A 21,046-nucleotide genomic window follows, 5' to 3' on the forward strand; every position below is an offset into this window, starting at 1 on the left:
GGTTTCAAACTGGATTTCTTTGAGGGTCAGATGACCTTATGGGCTAGTGGGGGAGACGGGATGGGCACCTCCTGCAGTACTTTGCTAGCCAACGAAGTGCAGTGGGGGGCACACGCCCCGTCCCTCATGCCTGTTTTGGCCAGCAGTGTTTCAGGAAGTCCATCTAGGCTGAAAATGAGCTTAGGAGCCACATGCAGTCTCCCCCCTGTCCACCATTTTGGCTGCCAGAGGCGGTATGGGCCAGTCCTTTGCTATTTCTGGGCCGGCTCTGCAGGCCATATTTAAGCACCCTGCAGGCCTTGAGTTTGACACCCTTGCTTTAGAACATTTCTCATTAATCCCATTTTACTGTAGTTTTATTGCATTTACAAAAAATACTATGGCTTCTTAGATCCAAATTTATTTAAAAATTTCATTTTTGTATTAATGTATAAACATAGTAAGGGATCAGTGGATTGTCTTAATTTTGTTTTCTTTCTACTCTCTCCTGAGATCTTTTTAAAAAAGCTGGATTGATATATATGACAAAGGAACTTTTAGCAAATGTATAAACTAAGTTATTGTTAATAGAAACATGGGGCATGGGCGGAGAAAGATTTGCATGAGCTAGTATTAGCATATTAAGATCTTGATGTTAATTCTTTGTAGACTATAATTCAGGTAGCACTGGGTAAGATATTTACTACATGGTCTGCTCTGGACTTTTAATCTTCACTTGCACTTGAGAAATCTGGTTAAAATATCTTGCCAATTACTCTAGCTTTGTAGAAAAGTACTAAAATATTTAAGAACAAAAACAAGATGTAATCTGCTTGGATCTATTACATTTTAGAGTGCTCTTTGTTAAAAACAATTAACCATTCAACTGGAGCGTACATTCTTTTAGTGAGTACCTAGTCTTCTGGAAGTATTTGGACAAGGCAGGCTTTTAAATTAGGCTTTTACATGGGCAACATTAACCTCCATTTATTGAGGATTGAGTTTTCTGTGTGCAGGGATTTTTCAGGTCAATCAGAAATGAATTGAAAAGCCTGATCTGTGTTGAACACAACTCATTTGATACTAAACTCTTGGTCCTGCTTTAAATGCTTGATAGCCTGTGGAAACATTAGACAGTAGTAGGAAACTACGTTTTAAGATCATAATTTGAGCAGCTGTGTAGGTTTGTTAGAGGACTACCATAAATAACACGTATTTCTTCTCTGCATAAGTTGGATCTGGTAACAATTATATATTGCTTAATCACATTCCACTTAATTGGTGGTGTGTGCTTTTTATGAAACTGACATTCTTCAATTGAAAAATGTCTACAGAATCTAATATGAATCAGGTGCAGTATGTTTTTAAACCAATCCACTGACTAATTTTTGCCTATGCCAATAAAGTGCTGGTTATAAATTAGCCCTATGTGGCTTGGCACTAGATGTTAGAAACACTATTCTTCTAACAGACACCTGAAGTAAATCTTGAATTATTGTGCTTGCCATCATTACTGGCAATTTAATGAAAACATGTTAAATCGCTCTCAAAACTGCCAAAGGTAGCTTGCTGGGTCATTTACATTGTTATTTATATTTTTTGTTACTAGCTTTTTGGAACATCACTTTGGTAGGGGAAGGAAAATAATTCTAAATTCTGATTGATGACTATGTTACTAGAGGCAATTTTTGGAAAAACCCATCCTTCAATTGTAGGTAATTGGCACCCTAACTACATGAATATCTATATATCCCTTCTTATATGCTATTTCACATCCAGAAACAAGCGCTTTAAAGAGTGCCTTGTACATGAATGGGAACCAAGAAAGGAATGTAAGTTCCTTATATGAAAGTCATAAGCATGTAAGACCTATCCAATTTTCTGTAATTAACAACACAAAAAGAGCTTTAATCTAGAAATTTGGACTAATAGCTATATTCTTCTTATATGAAGCAAAAGAACTTTTTAAGGGAGTGAAATAAAGACTGCCCTCTAGTCTTCACTTTCTAAAACCTTAACTGTACCATAACAGAAGTGTTTCTTTTCAATGTTAAGAAAAGTGAAGTTTATACAGAAACTAAACCTTTTAAGTTTTATTAAAACGAACAGATTTGTGTGTGTGTGCGTGTATATGAACACTACATTGATTATAGACAAATATACACATTTTACACTGCAGAAAACGATTGTGCAATTACACATTTAAATGATTTATTTTTCACTCAATATACAGGATTACAAATATATATATATATCAAAAAACCAGTAACAATCCAAACCACAATCCTTAAAATATATTGAATCTTTTAAACCCAAACAATTGATGGGATTTCAGTTCACACTTTAAATTACCAAGTTTACACGTTAGATTTATCTAAATGTATATTTGACAAAAATTACAAGATATTCAGAGTACTGTCTGGAACAAAGTATGAATGTAATAAAATCCCATTAAAGGAGATTATATTTAAATATTTTCCAGCTACAATTATGATGAGGTTCTTATAGCATGTTAAAACTTTTCCTCTGCATTTCATAAAACTTAAAATTGGCTGGACTATGCCAACTTTTGCTGATTTGATTCAGTTAGAGGCCACGTTGTCCTATTGTAAAATGAAATGGCTCCTTCAGCTAGAAAGATTTGTGATTTTGTTTTTATGGTCAAAAACAGCAAGAATATGTGAACCTCATTACTCTTTACAGTAAATAAAGCTGGGCAGCAGAGGTTTATATATAAGACACTGTACAGACATTGTTCCCCGTGTTCAATAGACATGTTATGTAACATACTGAAAGATCCAGGCAAATGGATGCCCAAATATTTTACAACTATGTGAGCAGATCATCTAGAGTTGAAAACTTCTGAATAGAATAAGTGCAAAACATTTCACATTCAAAACAATTCTCAAGTAACTGTTTTAAGGAAAAATGGGTTGCACGTTTCTACTGAATAGCAGCAAAAATAACATCGGTGTTAATCTTTCTAATATTAGATCACAGCTTAATGTATTCTTCATTATGTGAGTATGATGCAACAGACCAGTTCCAGACATAGCATTTCAATTTATATGTTGCAAAATCAAACACTTAAAATAAGGCATCCACTATGTTTAGATAGCAAACCACACTCAATGACAAAAGTATGTTACAGTGGAGGGGAATATTACCAAAAATATACCAACATTCAGCAATGGTTTTAAAGTATTGTTTTCTAAACCCTGGACAAAATGTGCCAATATTGTTAACTAACAGCACAGGAATTTTAAAATCGGGTAAATTCAAAAATAAATGTTTATTATAGATTTGTGGGCACTAATACTGCATCTCTAAATCATGTTATTAATACCGGTCGTTCCATTAAAATTACTAAAATCAATTTGCATACTGGACTCAAATGCGTTCCAAAAGTAATAAAAAGAACAGCACTGAGCTAGTTTATATGTTTTTCTACCATGGTTGGAAACCAGAAAATATTGTGTTTAAAAGTTGTTTCATTACTTCAGACATTGTCATATTTTTTTATTTATGGCCAAGATACCCCAATGGTTGAACAGCAGAGTTGGCTATTCAAGCTGGAAATATGTAGTTTGGCCATGTAGAAACATCATTACATAATCTTTAAATGTATAAATAATTGGAAAAAATTCTACTTCGACACAATTTTTAAAAAAATCTGTTCGTTTTCGATATAATAACCAAAAACTGCTAAATGAAAGATAGTATGAAAGTTTATGCTTATTCAGACTGACATACATAAGAGATCCAGGAGTCTCATCCCATCTGCCATAACCCTTCCTGAGATTGCAGTATTATATAGGTAGAACAATAAGGCAGATCTATTTGCATTGCACTGAATTTAAGTAGAACACCCTGCATCATAGACACTGAAGAATTAAGCTCCAAAATTCTGCAGGCAATTCTGTTTGTGTCAGGTAAATTCCTCCTTAAGCCTTCCACAATTTCACTTTTGAGCCCCACATTCCATAAATTTCTGTCATAGAAACAACAATAAGTTATTCTTATCAGGTAGTGCATCTTTGATACCTAAAATAGAAAGCAAATACCTCGTATATTGCAAAAATGCAAATGAACTATTGAGAACAACCAAATAGAATCTAGACATCTATCCATTAAATAAACAAATATCCATTTCATTTTGTAGAAAAACATAAATGTAAATGTCCTAGAACTAGTTAACTTTAGTACCCAGAAATCTATTTTGTAAAAATGTAAAGTTGGTACTTCAAAAGGGAAACAAATGCATGTAACTGATAATGGTGATCAAAATTGTTGTAAACCTTTAATTACAATATGCTATCCAGGAAAGTAGGCAGAAGTTTTAGAAGGTGCTGCAGGCTTACATGGAAGCTGCACTTTTTTTGGTGCAGAGGACTTCATATATCCTGCAATGATAAAAATTGATGAAATATTGTACATTTTCAGAGATTATGAGCAAATTCTTTTATTTTAATTAAACATATGTATATATATATATATATATATGTATACATGTTTACCTGTGTTTTGAGCTGTGTTTTGATTGAGTCCTCTTAAAGGTATGCTATCTTCCCTTTTCTTTAAATATTTTGTTTCCAATCCCAAATTTTCACCACTAAGTCAAACAAAAATAGAACTGTTGTGAGCAGTCACCTATTTAGGAGTTTTTCAAGTTTCCCAATGAAAATCTGTAAGAATTTCAAATACAATTGCAGATCTCCTATGAATTACTTTAAAAGACAGTGAGCCCATGAATGCTGATCTCAAAATGATATCCTGAGGACAGAAATTCCTACAAGGACTTAATCCCTTAAATTGAACGTGATTATATTAATTCTTCAAAAGAGTTGGTCTCTGGAAACTTGCTTTTTTTGTTTACAGACTATCTCGCCTTTGTAATCTCACCTATATCATCTTTTTGAAGCACCATACAAAAAAGGTGGCATGTGACTTGTCAGACTGATCACAGCACCAATATATAGTGCACTGACAAAACAATTCAACAAGATATATTCTGTTTGCCTGAAAGCACCCCTCCTCATCCAGCTATTCTTAAAAAAGAAAAAGACTAGTTTTATTTTCTGTACTATGGGAGTGGGGAATATCTCATTCAATTTAAAGTTAATTTTCTTTCAGGTATATAGGCTATAACTTCATAGTTCATTCCTTATTAGAGGAGCAACTTAAAAACTATGTCTGGAGGGGGATGTGGCAAGAAGAACGTATATTAAGGCAATGCTCCTTTTAAAAGGTAATGAAAAAACCTATTTTTGCACTCAAGTCAAATCAAGGATCTCCTTTCCAGAAATTCAAGACTGAAAATGCATCCTTTTAGAATCAGATTATCTGTTCTACTTGTTTATCAATCACATCTATCTTTTCTACATCAGTAGCAACAGTTTACCCAAGTGGCAATTACATTCATAAGCCTTTAGCAGAACAATGATTATTTTCATATGACTTCAGAGTGAATATATAGGTTTCTCTTGTTAGAACGAAAATTAGAAAATGGGAAAATATGGCTTGCTTTAGTTGTATTACTTTTCCTATTAGATCTCCCACACTGAATTCTCTGGGGCATTTAATCCTTGCCTTGGTAGCTTCCACACCACGTTAGAGTGGAGAAAAGATAAATTCTGATATAATGCCATAGGAGGAAGTAACTGTTTTCTTGGATTTAGAATACTGACTACCTTTAGAAGTGACACAGGCTACTTTCACTTTACACATTCCTTCAACCCTTTGGCCTCTACCCCAGATAGTTCTGCTTCCCCCCAATTCCCAAGTTTGTCTTCCTATTCAATTCCAAATGGCCTTTCCACCTTCTCTTTAAATGCACCCAGTTTTCTCCTTAGGCCCACTCCTTTCCTGTTCAACAGCTTACTTTTCTTTATTGGCTGAATGACCTATCAGCCCAGGAATCCCTGGCTGAGCATCTGAACATCTATTTGTTTCTGAGAGCTGCACATTGAAGTGAACCTGCTGGAAAAAGAATTTTTCAATATTATATTTTCGCCATTTTATGTATCAAAGCCTTAGTCATGTAATATTGCATGTAAGAAAAATTATACATATTGCTACAGTAATGCTTAATAATTGAACAGTATAAATTGTCAATATATTTATTTAAAGCAGAATTAAATTAGCTTTCTCAAAAGAGTAGTAATAAATTGTCTGACACCATCACTAATTTACAGTAAATCACAGTCATAATACTATCCGTATGGAAGACAAGTTGCTTGTCTTTTGCATGACAATATTAGCTGTTACAAAAATGGATGGCTTTGTCTTAGCATCTATGTACTTGTACAACCATTTTGCCAATAATGTTTTAAGCAGCTGGAATAATATTCTACTCTAAATAGGGATGGTCCCACTCTGCCTGCTTTTTCTAAAGCTTTTTTTTTTGGACTTCTTTTTCAGACACTTGGATTATTTGGTAGAATATGTTTTATCTGTTTTACTGTATTATTATTTTTATTAAATTTTATTAATTAAATTATTAAAATATTGGACACAGTGTGACATTCCTTTTTGTCATACATGTTATAATATATAATATATATTTTATATACTATATATACACATTTGTTCAATTCATTTTTATCTGTAATTATTGTACTTTATTGTTGACTTTTGTAGATTCCTTTTTTCTGTATGCTGGCCTGAATTATTTCGAGAGGTCCGCTATATGCATATCGATTAGGGTATAATTCTGGCCATTCAGGTCCATACATAAGGAACTGGATGACAAATATATAGAGTCTTTCGTGTTTTTTTTCCATGACTCATCCCTAATTGTTATGTTTTTCCCCACAAATGGTAATCACTCAAAATAGCAGAAGAGAAAAAGGATTTTGTTTTGGGCATAAATCAATAAAATGGAAATGACATGACTTGATAGAACATAATGGAACTTTATTAAAAATAAATGTCTTAAATTCCTTGCCTTTGTTCCTGATATTTGTTGGTTGGCATTTTTGACAGCAGCTGCTTCTGGGAAGCTTTGGAAAGCTAGCAAGGGGGAGATGGGATAATTCAGTCCTGAGTTTAAAGATGTAATCCTATTATCAGCCTGTTAAAAAAAAACCACACATTGGTTCATACTTGCTGTCTTTGTTTAAAGCAAGCATAGTCAAAGTTCATACATACCGGTACTACTATTCAAGGTTAACTCAGCCTTCCATTCTTCCAAGATGGGTAAAATGAAGACTCAAATTGTTGGGGGAAATATGCTGACTCTGTAAAATTGCTTAGAAGAGGGCTGTAAAGCGGTATATAAGTCTGTGCTATTGCTGTTTATATTGCACTTCGTATTTTGCCTAGGTCTAAATTTAATTTGCTTGAAGCTAAAATCCTCTGCTTCTGTCAAGACCTGGTTTGAATCCCAGGCTGAAGCATTTGCTCTCCTCTCTGACCCTACATATAAGTTTACCATCTATTGATAGGATAGCAAAAGAAGCAAATGGAGGGAAATATGCTAATCTCAAGCCTCATATTTTTATCAGGAGGAAGGAAAATTGTTCAATTCCAACTAGGCCCCACAAACTGTCCATTGCTGAAGAATTTATGCAAAGTGTGCACTCCCATTGAATTTTGTGTTGTTACTTAGAAATTAAACTATGAAGGACAGCAACGTGGTATCAAAGATTTTTACTATTACCATACTGTGAGGAGAGCTGCCAGTTCTTGAAACAGTGTTGCTAGATGTAGATGTTCCTAGCATTTCATGCTTTCTTGCCAGCTGGATTTCATTCAATTGTTTATTCAGCCATGTGATGACTGCAAGGAAACAATGCATTTCACTTTTCACTCCCAATTCTTTTTAATTTTAAAACAAAGTCATGATTAAATTCTGAATGTGTATGGATAGACTATGCTTTCAAAGTTAAATTTATATTCAGAACAGAGTTAAAAGGGTTCGCTCCCAAACAAAAACTTACAGAATTGCACATGATTAGGAACTGATAAATCCTATGTGACAAAATGGAACTTCTACAGTACATATCATTGTTAAGTTATTCATTGCAAGGGAAACAAAATAAAAGCATGAGTTGCATTAATACAGAAAAAGGACATGAATATTAATAAGTGCCAGGAGGGAAAATAAGTATGGCATTTTTCAGAATCATTCAATATCCCTACCCTCAAAAATCCTCCAAACATTTAAAAAAGAACTATTCATCTTTAAGTCCAACATTCACGATTATTGCCTAAACAAACAGATAACAGAGAAAATGCCTAGCCCAAAACTTAAGACTATATCGTCTAATAAATTCTATATATTAAAATATAGACTGTTGAAAGAATTAGACAGTAGTTAATGCAAGAAAATCACATACCATTTTCATTTGTTTTGAGAAGATGTTTGCTTTCTTCCAGCTTTTGTACTGTAGCTTCTAATTGTTCCTGCAATTTGCATATCTGAAATGTTTTCATATTATTAGTTATTTGAAATATGTTTATCCACAGCAACAAAACAATATTTCAAAATTAACATCAGAAGACATTTCTTCTAAATAATAAACATAATTGTGTAAGTTGTTCTTGAAATCTAAATAAATAAGTAAATGTATAGGGATGTTTAACAAAAATACTTCAGAGTATTTCAAAGCAACTGGAATCTAATTCAAAGCATCTAATTAAGATTATCTGATCCAAAAACAAGGGAAAACAAGGTTCAAATTTTATTCATTCTTGGATGGGATACCACTAGGAAAATCCAGGATAGTAAATAAGGTTGGAAAATAGGAAAAAAGAATTCCTTAATAATAGTAAATCATTTTGCTAAAAAACAATTTTTCTCAAGAAACTTACAAGGACATAATATGACCAAGAAATGAGTTAAAACTGAGGAAATCTTTACTTCATTCCAGAGAAAAGTGGGTTTATAGCAAAAAAGAAAATATTATTTCTGATGAAAGGCAATCTTAGTACTTGTTTAAGCATTTATTATATAGAAGCAAGGCTGTTAAGTTACCTCTTGTTCTTTCTCTCGAAGAGAACTTTCCACTTCCTGTAATTCCTTTTGTTCTTTCTGTAATTTTTCTTCCTTTTCAGCCAAGAGCTTTTCTTGCTGAATTGTTACTGTGTTTTTCAATTTCAACTTACTCATTAACGTTTTTACATCTCCTTGCAATTTCTTTATTATCTCATTGGCCTGGAAACAACATTACAGAATACTAAATGATGATCAGATAAAAATCAAATCATCATAATAAAAAAGAATACTATGTTTAAACAAACCTTAAGGAACTCAGTTGACAGAGCTTTCAGTGAGGTTTCCAGTTTTCCTATCTGAAATTGTTTCTTTTCTGCATTTTCTTCCAGGTTTGCCTTTAAAGAATATATAATGTTAGGAAGATTGTGTAAAAAATAAAGTGAAAATCTGAATGGATTGATTTTCAAATATACAAGAAGCTGATAGTTCTGCAAATCCTATAATGTGGTCTGTAAAACCAGCAGTACTTTGAAAGTTTAATGTGTTATTAAATAGCAGTATGTTCTACAATCTATAATTCGGAGGTGGGGGAGGAAGATGGTGTATGCAAGGTGTTTGAACTTCTAAACACAGCCAAGTTCTAGGGAACCATATTATTAGTTTGGCAAAGAAGTTTCAGATTGTCAAAAATTATGTTTTATGTTAACACCAAAATAAGCTTTCAATTTAAAAATAAAATAAAAAGCAGACTACGATGCCACAAAGGTTCTACTTTTCATGTAATGTAAACTTTACAGATAATACATAGAAATGCCCTATACCCCAAAGCTGAAATCAGAAAGTTGCCTCCTTAAATAAGCTGTTTTCCCCTTGGCTTACAACCCCAGGAAAATAAGTTTGAATTGAGGAGGCGGTGTGATAAACTGCTTTAAAATGGCTATGAATATTCAGTTTCCTCCTCCTGGAATCATGAAGCTATCTAGCTTTTTAAAACTAGCTTTATACCTGTACTGACAGGTATAACTTGCATGTTGATGTCTCCGCCAATGGAGCTTTTTATTGCCAGATTAAACAGCACAAGCCTAGTCACCTGCACTTAGCCAAACACATAGCGTAACATTTTAGATCATAATGAACTTTAATGACTAAATTTGTTATAATGGTACTACAGGGAAAATTCTAGGAACCTTTTGCTCTTGTGTGGCTTCTAATACTTCTTTTGTCCTGGCAACAAGCTGGTCCTTATCTTTGATCTCTTGTTCCAAAACAGCAACTCGCATTTGCAATTGATTAACTTGCTTCTCCTTTTCATGGCATTCAGCATCTAAGGTGGTATTCTCCCGACGTAAGGATAGAACTTCTTGCTTCATTCTCTGGCATTCCTTATCAAATGGATAAAATAAAGCATTCTAAAGTATTTTAAAGATTTAAGCTTGATTTAAAAAGTAAGTATATATGGCAACAATTGTTTACATCACATAACTGCATTATATTCACCTATTATAATATGGAACAATTAGAAATTGTAAGTCATGAAAATCAGATCTTTAAATAGACACAAATTGGCAAGTGTTACATACATCTTCTGCACTTGATAATTTTGCTTTAAGTTCCCTGACTGTTGAATCGCCTTTGTATCTCCTTTCCGTTAAGTCTTTGTTAGCAAGTTCCAGCTCCTTCAGCCTGTTCTGCAGTTGCTGGACAGTTTTCTGATGCAAGTTTTCCATGTCTCTTTTCTGTTGATCATTCTGTTGCTGATAATGTGCTTGTGCCTATGAAAAATAGAAAGTGTTTTAATAATTCTTAAATTTTAAAAGGAATCATTTGTTTTATACACTGTATTATTTACATACCTGCAGAGTTTTTTCCTTCTCATTTGACAATTCCTGAGCATGTTTACTGTTCAATGATGCTGTCTTGGAGGCCCATTCACTTCTTAAGTTATCTAGTTCTCTGCTCTTTTCTGACAAGTTCTAAAAGAAAAAAGCATAATCACTAGGCTTTCATGTAATGCTAGAATTTAACAATGTTAAATTCTTAAAGGACCACACTCATGTCTTATCTATTTAAAAAAATATAGCACTATAAATATTGTTCTGTATGCCTTCACAATCCTATTAATCTAAATTGTTTTCTTTAAAAAAGGTTTGTAGCATATTAAGACATGAAGTTCCTTCAATTAATTAGGCTTTCACTTACTTAGGCTTATGATACAGTTAACTTATTATTCCTTCAAGGTATAACAGTTCTCTAATTTTGCTATAACTGTGCTACTCTGGTACAGTTATATTTCTATAAAAGAAGTTCAGTAATACATATCCTATTAGCTGTATAGTTAGATACTCTTGATAAAGCATAGTTCATATATATATAGATATGTTTTCTGTAAATTGGAGCATACTGAAGCTTTGCTCTTACCTGCTGTGTATAATTCAGCTGTCTTGTAAGGTTCTCCTCTGTTCTGCTAAGTTTTTCTTCCAGTAATAACTTTTCTTCCTATAAACAATTGAAAATTTCTCAGTCAATATATTTTCAGTCTACAAAATGATTAATTGCAAGTAGTAGTAGATATACTCTCCTGGACATTGGAGGACCTTTTTTGTCAATCAGGATTGCCTTTTATAGCACATAATTTGCAAATATATTTATACTACAGGAGGTACAGGAGGTGTTTGGTTCTTTTTCTAAATATTTTTAGAATATTCATTCTAAACTAGATAAGGGTGAAATCTCAATTTAGACTTCAGTAATAAAGGACCTTTGTTCAATGGATAAAATTTTCATATCGCTGCAGATGGCATTTTATTTAATTTAATGACAGTCAAAAATAAAGACATCCTTTACCTCTCAAATGGTCTATTAAACTAAGATTTAATTGTATTGCTGTCCATCAATTCTAAAAATATAAAGAACATTAAAGATAGGATATTAGTGAGTCTTAAATTCAATAGCATTTGCCATTTAACTTCATCTTTTTATTCTCTTAATGACCAAAAACAATTATTATTGCCAACATCCATCAATCCATCCCAGGGGGTAGATATCTATCCCTGGGGGTGCGAGATGATTTTCCAAGGGGTGCGAAAACTTGGGTTTAGAAGTTTCAAAATTATAGTGTAGATGTATAATTATATGCATATAATTATTTATTTATTTTAAGAGGTGCGAGAATATATCAGAAGCGTTCTAGGGGTTTAGGTTATAGAAAAGGTTGGGAACCCTTGATCTATACACACATATCCATATACATGTACATGTATGTATGTATGTAACGGAAACTTTCGTTTTACCTTAATAGATTTGAGGCAGGATGCCAAAAATTTCTTGATTTCAGCATCACTTCCTGCTAAGAATTTTAGTGATAAATGGGTAAGATGTTTAAATGGATTTGTCTCAACCACATTTAGAAATGAAGGTGTGTGATCTAAACTAGATCCTGAAGAAACCAGCTGTAGCAAAAACCTAAAAAGAAAAAAAAAATCACATATAACTTAAAATTACCCTCTCAAAATCATGTCTTCTCAAAAAAGGCAAAGCTACTTATAATCCCTAAGGAACAATGGGAAATCTTTGCTCATGAACATTTTTAGTAGCATGAAATCCCTTTCAGTGCACTGCTAAAACTCAACAGTGGGTTTTTTGTGATTTTTAGAACACAACGGCTGTCTTCAAGCTGCTACTTCAACCAGCTCCACCACTACCAATGCATGCCACCTCAAGCCCCATGCCATGACCAGCTGTCCCAGCATCATACCACAAACCCCCAGCTGCTGCTGTCCCAGCATCACAGGGTGAAGCTGCCCTTTGGTACAACCCCCCCAGCCATCATTTTTGGCTGCCCTGCATAGTGGCATTCCTCAGAGTCAGTGGCAGTGGCATCTGGGCTGAGGTAGAGGCCTGGGACCTTCAGCAGACTTGCCCTATCTCTGCCTGCTTCAGTCCTAGAGCAATTGGCAAAGCTCCTGCCACCAAGGAAAACTGCCTCAATCTCCCTACTATGGGCAGCCAACCTAACACCATGGTACAAAACCTCAACCACGGCCACAAAGCTACAGCTACTTAGCTACAGCCGCCCCAGCTCTGCAGCGTGAAGCCCCAGTGGTAGCCACTTCCTCCACCCTGTGCTCTGCTGTCCTCAGCTGACCTTCACTGCCTTCTTCCTCTTACCAACAAGGTCTGCCAGCCTGGCCCTTTATGGGGCAGCTACAGCCTTGGGAATGTTTTGCAAGGCCTCAGAAAAGGTGGTGTGCAGCTTCAGGAAAAAGGCCACGCGCAGCCAGCAGCTGCCTTGTGAAGAACCAGGCCAGGTGTAACTTATCCACAGTGGGAGCAAGATATCGAAAGTCAGCTGTGGATGGCAGGGCAGTGGAGTGCCGGGCAGAGTACAGGGTGGTAAAATGCAGGATAGCCCAAGGACAGAGTGGAGGGGGGGATAGGCAGGTGGGGGGCAAATTGAAACACACCCTGTAATAGTAAATGCCAAGTGCCTAAATTCTGACCATGTGACTACAGGGGGCTACAAATAGTTGTAACTTTGAGGACCAGATGTAACTATATGATATGCCATCATAATTTGAACAGTTGCTGAACAAACTGTTAACTGAGGATTACCTGTAAGAAAAGAGATATTACTTCTGGTTGTGTTTTCTGCCTGAACTACCTCCTAGTGCTAATACCCAGCCCCTAAAAAAGTAATAAATAAGGGCAGCTTTTGAGACATCAAAAGGTTTTCGAAGTAAACAAATGCAAATGATCCTATGGTCTCCTTTTTTAATTTTAGTTTTATTTTCTTGAACTTGATATTTTACATAAATGATAGATTGATTTACAAATGCTATTTATATTCATTGATTTGAAAACGATATAAAGTACATACAGTTTATGTATTACTGACCTTGGGATTTCTTTATCTTGTTCTTGGATACAGTGCTGAAGAAGATCTATAAATCTCTGAGGAAAAGCAGAAAAATCTACCAGGAGACTTTGCTGGAGTTTTAAACTACATAGAAAAAAAAGAAATAATTAAATACACTTATCAATGTAATGTGTGCTAAAAGCAGTTAATTTTCAAGACATTTCTTTCCAAAGCTAAGAATTCTAAAGTGTTTGCCCTGAAAAAAAATTACAAAACAATTTCCTTATGACCTTTCGGGATGCTACCACAATTTACCTGTCACTTCAATTAATCACTTATTACTGCAGTAAACTAATTTCCCTTTCTAGCATTATTTATTCTTTAGCCCAGTAGTTTTCATGTAGCTCCTAGAACATGAACCTGAAATAAGGATGCCTCTCCTCAAAATGTTGAAAGTCTAAATCACTGTTTGTCAATGAAACTTGGCAACATTTAAGTTGAATGGACCAATTCCCAGAATTCCCCAGTCACTATGGTGGGAAAATTTTGGGAATTGAAATCCACACATTTTAAAGTTAACTAGCTAAAAAATATTGGCCCAAATAGATCCATGGTCTAAAGTTAGTATTCATAATTCATGCAAAAGGAGAACAAAAATAAACAAACCAAACATCAGTGACAATTTCTATATAAGTATTGAGTTACATGCTTTACATCATCCTAACAATATAGAGATTAATTTGGTTATTTTTGTAGCAAGACTATTACACCCATAATTTTTATTACTAATGCTGGATAGTGTATTTACAATATAAATCTATAAAAATCAGAAGAAAACCTACCTTTGAAAATCTTCCTCAGAAATAACAAGATTATACAGGAAAAAGGGATCTGAATCTTCAGTTAGCCGAACAACTAAATCCTGAAGGGAGTATGAATTTCAAAAATTAAATGTATTTCTCTAGAATAATATTTCTATAGTACCAAAAACATACAATTCATAAAATGCTGAAAGCTTCCATACAACATCCTCTGAGTATCACAAAACAATAGCAGAAGTATGAGGGCAATCCTTACTCCTAAATATTTTTTTAAAAAGTTTAACTGCAGAATTTATCCAAATGGTCTTTGAAGTGAAGGTAAAGTGATGGAGGCCTCCTATCTAATCCATCAACTTCTTTTTCAAGGCCCAGACCATTTTTCTTGGTCTTTTCCGTTCTACAGCTGAAAACAGGCTTAACAATACTGTAACTCTGATCCTTGTCAGCAAATAACATGCTATGTTTAAAAGTTCAAATATTAATTGAATTGTTTTAATAAAATTTATGGCAGGATACAGATGTAGAATGAGTTTTGGGAGCTTTTGATCCAGATTCCACTCTTTTACCAACTATTAAAACAGCCCTTTTTGAGACACCATGTTTTGGGAGTGGAAGTTACACTAGAGTGTCATTGTGAAAAGCGAGTGAAAAGAGGCATGGCCTAGGACTGTCAGACCAAGCAAAAACATTGATGATCTCCAGGGTGCTCTTTGAAAGAGACAAAGGCCTCCACAGGATCCTGGCAAACAGCAGTGCAGAAACATAAATGCCAAGAAACAATTTGACATCAGAATCCTTGAAGAGGACTAGCACTGGAGGGAGGTGGTTAAATGGCATTAGTAGCCTTGAGAGCCACACCAGTGGTGGAGCCTGAAAAAGCCTAGCTGCAACATCAGTCATCAACCATATTCACCTTTCTGAGACTGGAAGTTCCTGCAACATAGCTGTAGCTAGTGTCAATAAAGGAGAATATTTGTAGCTCAGGGTTGAAATGAGGGGTCCTTGGTGTTCTCTGAGCTTGATTGTTTTGTTGCATCTGATGATATTATCTGGTTTGGCTAATGAAACTTCTGCAAGAAAACAACCAAGTTCAGTGTAGCTAGTTTTCCAGTGAAAGATCCAGCAAGGGTCAAAAATAGTAGTGCTCTAAGGACATCACAGAGTCTAGGTTAAAACATTTACTGTTTGGAAAGGAGGAGGGAGAGTTGGCTGAGAAAGAGATTTTTTTTTTAATGTGCGCCTTTGAATCAGTGTTCACGCCTGGCAACTGCCTGGACAAGTTCCTGCAATTTTCTTGGCAAGATTTCAGAAGTAGTTTGCAGGAAACAAGAGATATAGATATAGCAGAACAAACAAACGTTCAAACAGAAATAAAACACAGATTTAATTGTAAGAAATAAGGCATAGATACAGAAACATAGGAATAAGGTATCTAGAAATCTAAGATATATAAGCATAATAATAAAAATAAGTAAAACATACACTTCCATAGGAAATATTTTTGTGTAATAAAACCTCCTCTGTAATAAAGGGAAATGAAATTCACATCTACTTTGTGATCTGTACTGTTCCTCAAAATAATCAATGGTTAGGGGACTGCTATCAACAAATACTTTTTCTAATCACCTAAGGAAACCATAGAGAAAATTTACATAGTAGTTGCATAAATTCTTTGAAGAATCCTTCGAAGACTGAAAGACTGAAACTTTATCAGTCTGTGAAACAAATTACATGAAAGCAGTCTGAGGTGTTCCAAAGGGGAAGGTATAACCCCCCAAACAGGCTTTGTTCATCCAGGGTACCGTAACTTGAACATCTTGATTTTTTTCTTAGAATAGCATGATCCAGGAGATTTCAGCAATAATAGGGGATTGGAGGCTAAAACATATGAAGAACGGTTGCAGGAATTGGGTATCTATAGTTTAATGAAAAGAAGGGTTAGAGATGACATGATAGCAATGCTCTAATATCTTTGTGGACTGAAAAGGGGTCAATCTATTCTCCAAAGCACCTGAAGATAGGTCAAGAAGCAATAAATGGAAACTAATCCAGGAGAACTAATGTAGAACTAAGGAGTAATTTCCTGACAGAACAATTAATCAGTGGAACAACTTGCCTCCAGCTTCAATACTGGAGGTTTTTGAGAAGAGATTGGACAACCATTTGTTTGAAATGGTATAGGCTCTCCTGGTTGATCAAGGAGTTTGACTAAAAAACCTCCAAGTTCCCTTCCAACTCCATTATTCTGTTATAATATTGCAGAGTTTTCTGGAGTGTTCTGTTCACAATTCAACAATTTTTGCATATTTTTATTAGATAAGAAAAGAAACATAGCTTTTCTCAGCAGACAATTACAAACTATAAAACTACTAAATATATGGGAAGGGAATACATATGAAAAATTAGTCATGATGTAGAGGAGGCCAGATGAAAGGATAGGAGGACAAATTAACATGGAAATCTATGCAAGAGTATTGAATGAAGGGTAGAAAAGAGACTGAATGAATATAATGTTATTTGGAAATATATTGATTAGGCTAGCCCCACTTTGGTCTCAACTTTGCCAATTGTACAGTTATCATGGAATATTACTTCCAGGTTTATAAGTTCCTTCCTCTGTTCTGTAGTGATGAAATCATTATTATTCTTCACAATATTTATTCTGATAAATAATCAATAAAGTCTATTGTTCATGAGGGCATATCCTTGGCTAGAGTTAGCAAATAAAATTTTAAGCAGGATCATTTATTGTAACAACTGAAAACAAAAGCACAATGAAGGAAATACAAACCTTTCTATGAATGGGATTTGTTGTTGATTGCATTTCAACACTCACTCGGACCTTTATTCGTCTGCAAAATACATGAAAGTGCATTCAATATATTGATATAAGTAACAGCAATTTATTCAATCAATAAATGAAATGTTGTATTTTAATTCAAGTAAAGGTGATCGATTAAGAGAGTTTGCACAGAATTATATCTACTGTAAAGTCAATATACCATAATTGTCATAAAGACAATCTTTCCTGCTAGCTTTCCGGAAAGCCCTTAAAATGTGGCTCTGCAGGATGCCTGCACTGTTTAGATTATTATAATCACCTGCAGTTTTGTTTATGTTTATTTCTATTTTTTTTATTATTATTCTATCAGTTTTACTAATTTTTATATTATTTTTATTGCTGTTGGTTCAACATATTTTGTATATTTTTACTAGATAAGAAAAAAAAATGATTCACCTATAATCACATTCAATAAAATGGATAGCTATATAATTCATTAAATAATCAGTTATGATCCTAAATATCACTATATTAATTACCACTCATACAATTTTTATTAATGCAGCTTAATAACTAGACATTACTTTGCATGAATATTCAGACAAATATTATGACATGAAAATACTACTATTAATGTACAAGGAAGACAAACTTTAAAGAACCAACAGATTTGCAAGAAGTGGGGAAATAAATTTTTCCTCAGAGAAAAAAACTAAAAGCCCAATTGAGAGTCGAGTGCGGAGAATTAGGGTCAGAATATTCCAAGCAACTATCTTGCACCTTTTACCATGGTTTCCAAGGGGCTGTAGTTAGTTCTGAATAGAATATGTAAGAAGATTGCACAGTCCTACACAATCTGAAATTACAATTTATAATAATAAATTCCCCCCAAATTCAAGGTGGGGATGTCTGGATTTACCAGTTCTAATTGACATTAATTTTATGAAAAGGTACCAGTAGGAAAAATTATTTATTCATGACAAATAATCAGAGCCCTTCAAAGATGAGTACATAGCATATACAGCATCACCTGAGAACTACACTTTCCAAACTATTTGTGAACACTTTATGATGATTCTCTTCCTTTCTCCAGGATTGCAGGATTCTACTCTCTCTTTTCTTTTCAACTATTGAATAAGGTCATCTGCCAGTTAGGGATATGGAATCCTCAGTTTGTTGATAATACCCAATTATAATATTTTGACTCCAGAGCAACCAAGTTAAGACTGTCAAGTTTCTGTCCCAGTGCCTGGAGGCTACATAGGTCTGGATGGAGAGAAACTGCTTCCAATTTAATCCTATGAAGATTGAGTAGCTGTGGATATTTGTTTGTCCAGAATAGATCTGGGAATTTTCCACCTTTGACCTTGAAAGGGTACCCCTTCCCACTTCAAGGGTGATAAATAATCTGGGTTTTTTGTTGGACTTGCAGCTCCTGCTTCAAGAGCAGGTATCTGCTGCATCCAGCTGGTACTCCAGTTGCACTCTTTCCCATATCCAGGAGCTACTCTTCGGTCAGTCAGTCATCTCACAGGTTGACTACTAAATTATTCTACATGGGGCTGCCCTCAAAGACCATCCAGAATTTTCAAGTGGTCCAGAATATATCAGTAGTTGCCAGTTTACTTCTAGGTGTGATTCAAGGGACTACCTTTGTTACCTGTAAAGCCCTAAAATGCCTAATTACCTCAGGAATCACTTGACTCCAGAAGTGGTCCTGAGAGATGACATTGTTCAATCAAAGGAACCCAGAGTGTGCCAACCCTGCAGGATTGTTGTTCTCCCTGAAAGTCAGATGGTTCTAGTTCTTCATCCAAGTTTTCGGCAAGAGACATCGAGCCCCTTTTTTTCATTGTGCCTGCTAACTTTTTAAAATTTTGTATGTTTTACTATAATTTTTCTTTGATTTTTGAGAACTGCACAGTCGTTGAGACTTAGGCAGCATATAAGTTCAATAAATTATTATTAATTGGTAATATCTCCGATTCCAAAAGTTAATTCCATAACTGCACTAAAATTATGGGGAAGTACCATTTATTATTCTTTAAACCAGGGGTTCCCAACCTGGGGTGCTCGCACCCCCTGGGGATGCGAGACAATATTCCAGGGGGTGCGAAAAAAGTCCAGGTAAATAATAGGATATTGGCTATATGTTGGCATTTTTATTTATTATGCAATGGATTAACTTTGTTTTCATTTTAGAGTTAAGTATCGTTATTTAGTGGCCGTCACATACATAGCTGAAAAGATTCAATCCTACCATATATTTAACGCGATCAGTAGTTCCTAAAGTCTACATTTCAGGGGGTGCGAGGTTCGAGTGAAATTTCTTTAGGGGTGCGGGGCGAAAAAAAGGTTGGGAACCACTGCTTTAAACACTATAAGGAAAGCTTGCTAAATTAAAATTACCAGATCTGGGCTGCAAAAATCCAGACAACCACAGATGACAGCAATAAAATCTCAACAGGTTGCCTGGATTTTTGCAACTCAGATCCAGTGGCTCCAACTAAACAATCCACACTAAGAAATGAGGAGCAGATATTAAAGAATCTCCCTGCCCCCACTTTTTTCCCCCTTGACATCCTCCCAAAAGCTTAACAACTAACCAAGAGACAGATATCGATAGATGACAATTGACTCTTAAGAGTCCCTCTGCTCAGTATCTGACTGTCATTTAACTATTAAAAGCTTGGAAGCTCCACCATGAGGCCAAGATATGGTTAAAAATACCTGAAAAGATCTAGCTGCTGTTTAAAGAGACATATATGTAGCCGTTTAGCATCTATAATACATTATAAAACATTAGCATTAATCATAGGCAACTGGAGCGTGAGTTAGAAAAGAATAAGCCACTGTATCCATCAACTTTACACAGTTGAAGAGAACAATGTGTACATTTCCAGAATCGCTTCTCACCTATTGACTCCAGCAAAAACCACGCTATACACACCCTCAAGCTTGCAACAGTTGTTTAAAAAGCCCATCGATCACTCCCAGCCGCCGCAGCCTGAGAGAAAACCTGCGAGGCTTTTCATTCATGACCGTTGTGGTTGGTTTTTTTTTTTTTTCCTCCCCAGAATTGTTATGGGTTTATGTAGTAGAAGCGCTCATGTTCAAAAAACCCATAACTTTCTGTCGCTTTTGTTTTGAAAGGTTTGGAGCAAGAAAATAAAAATAAAATGGGGTGGGGGTGAGGGTGAGGGTGAGGGTGAGGGTGAGGGGAATGAAAGAAACGGAGGCCACTCCAGACGAGGAGTTCCGCCCCGCTTTCGCCCGGCTGGTCGGGGAAAAGCCAACCGTCCGAGTCCAGGTCTGAAGTACGGACGGACGGGTGGGGGGAGACTCCCAAGGTAGGGAAAAAAGAGACTCTCCCCCCACTCCGCCACCCCCCTCAGTCTTTAACCGACTGCGAAGACCCCCCAGTTCACCCGCGGGAAGAAAAGCCTCGCCGGCGCCTCACCTCTCCTCGCAGCCCTGGCATTTCACCTGCACGGCCACCAACTGGCTGAAGAGGCTCTCCGACGCCATCTTGCGCTTTGAGTTTGGCGCCCTGCTCCCGCGGGGGGCGGGGGGGCGGAGGGAAGCCAGGAAAGAGCAAGGCAGGAAGGGCGGGGAACAAGCCATGCGCCGCCCGGGGGAGGCGGGGTGGGGGTGGAGGAGGAGGAGGAGGA

The 21,046-nt window shown here is 35.5% G+C and overlaps 1 protein-coding gene and 1 long non-coding RNA gene across 5 annotated transcripts; one reads left to right on the plus strand and one right to left on the minus strand.

Annotated features, from left to right (window-relative positions):
- Positions 1–2,165: 2,165 nt before the first annotated feature.
- Positions 2,166–20,973, minus strand: SASS6 (SAS-6 centriolar assembly protein). Of its 4 annotated transcripts, none has more exons than XM_026700392.2 (17): positions 20,836–20,973; positions 17,385–17,445; positions 14,615–14,694; positions 13,812–13,916; positions 12,208–12,379; positions 11,336–11,413; positions 10,771–10,890; positions 10,498–10,689; positions 10,105–10,299; positions 9,223–9,312; positions 8,957–9,136; positions 8,319–8,400; positions 7,640–7,758; positions 6,926–7,051; positions 5,861–5,955; positions 4,497–4,591; positions 2,166–4,382 (listed from the first exon to the last, which is right to left on the minus strand). In XM_026700392.2, the coding sequence occupies exons 1-17, from the start codon at positions 20,901–20,903 to the stop codon at positions 4,294–4,296; spliced, it is 1,947 nt and encodes a 648-aa protein (XP_026556177.1). In that variant the 5' UTR covers positions 20,904–20,973; the 3' UTR covers positions 2,166–4,293. The 4 variants fall into 4 exon arrangements, with proteins under 4 accessions (XP_026556177.1, XP_026556176.1, XP_087786373.1 ...); XM_026700391.2 differs by having other exon boundaries at positions 5,861–5,958; XM_087930247.1 differs by lacking the exon at positions 20,836–20,973 and adding an exon at positions 19,063–19,159.
- LOC148126189 (uncharacterized) lies at positions 10,232–13,931 on the plus strand. Its single transcript, XR_015742936.1, has 3 exons — positions 10,232–10,362; positions 12,216–12,286; positions 13,845–13,931. It is a non-coding gene; the product is annotated as an uncharacterized LOC148126189 (long non-coding RNA).
- Positions 20,974–21,046: the final 73 nt, after the last annotated feature.

Source organism: Pseudonaja textilis, chromosome 3, assembly GCF_049901715.1.
Source record: "Pseudonaja textilis isolate UNSWEBS1 chromosome 3, rPseTex1.2, whole genome shotgun sequence".
NCBI classification, from domain to species: Eukaryota; Metazoa; Chordata; class Lepidosauria; order Squamata; family Elapidae; genus Pseudonaja; species Pseudonaja textilis.

What these genes read in the sequence shown, in the direction of transcription:
- SASS6 (XM_026700391.2), bottom strand. Translation starts at nt 20,903, where the DNA reads ATGGCGTCGGAGAGCCTCTTCAGCCAGTTGGTGGCCGTGCAGGTGAAA. An exon ending in TGTCAACTGAGTTCCTTAAG is followed by an intron (nt 9,137 to 9,222) that starts GTTTGTTTAAAC and finishes TGTTGTTTCCAG; the next exon opens with GCCAATGAGATAATAAAGAA. An exon ending in AAACACAGCTCAAAACACAG is followed by an intron (nt 4,383 to 4,496) that starts GTAAACATGTAT and finishes TTATCATTGCAG; the next exon opens with GATATATGAAGTCCTCTGCA.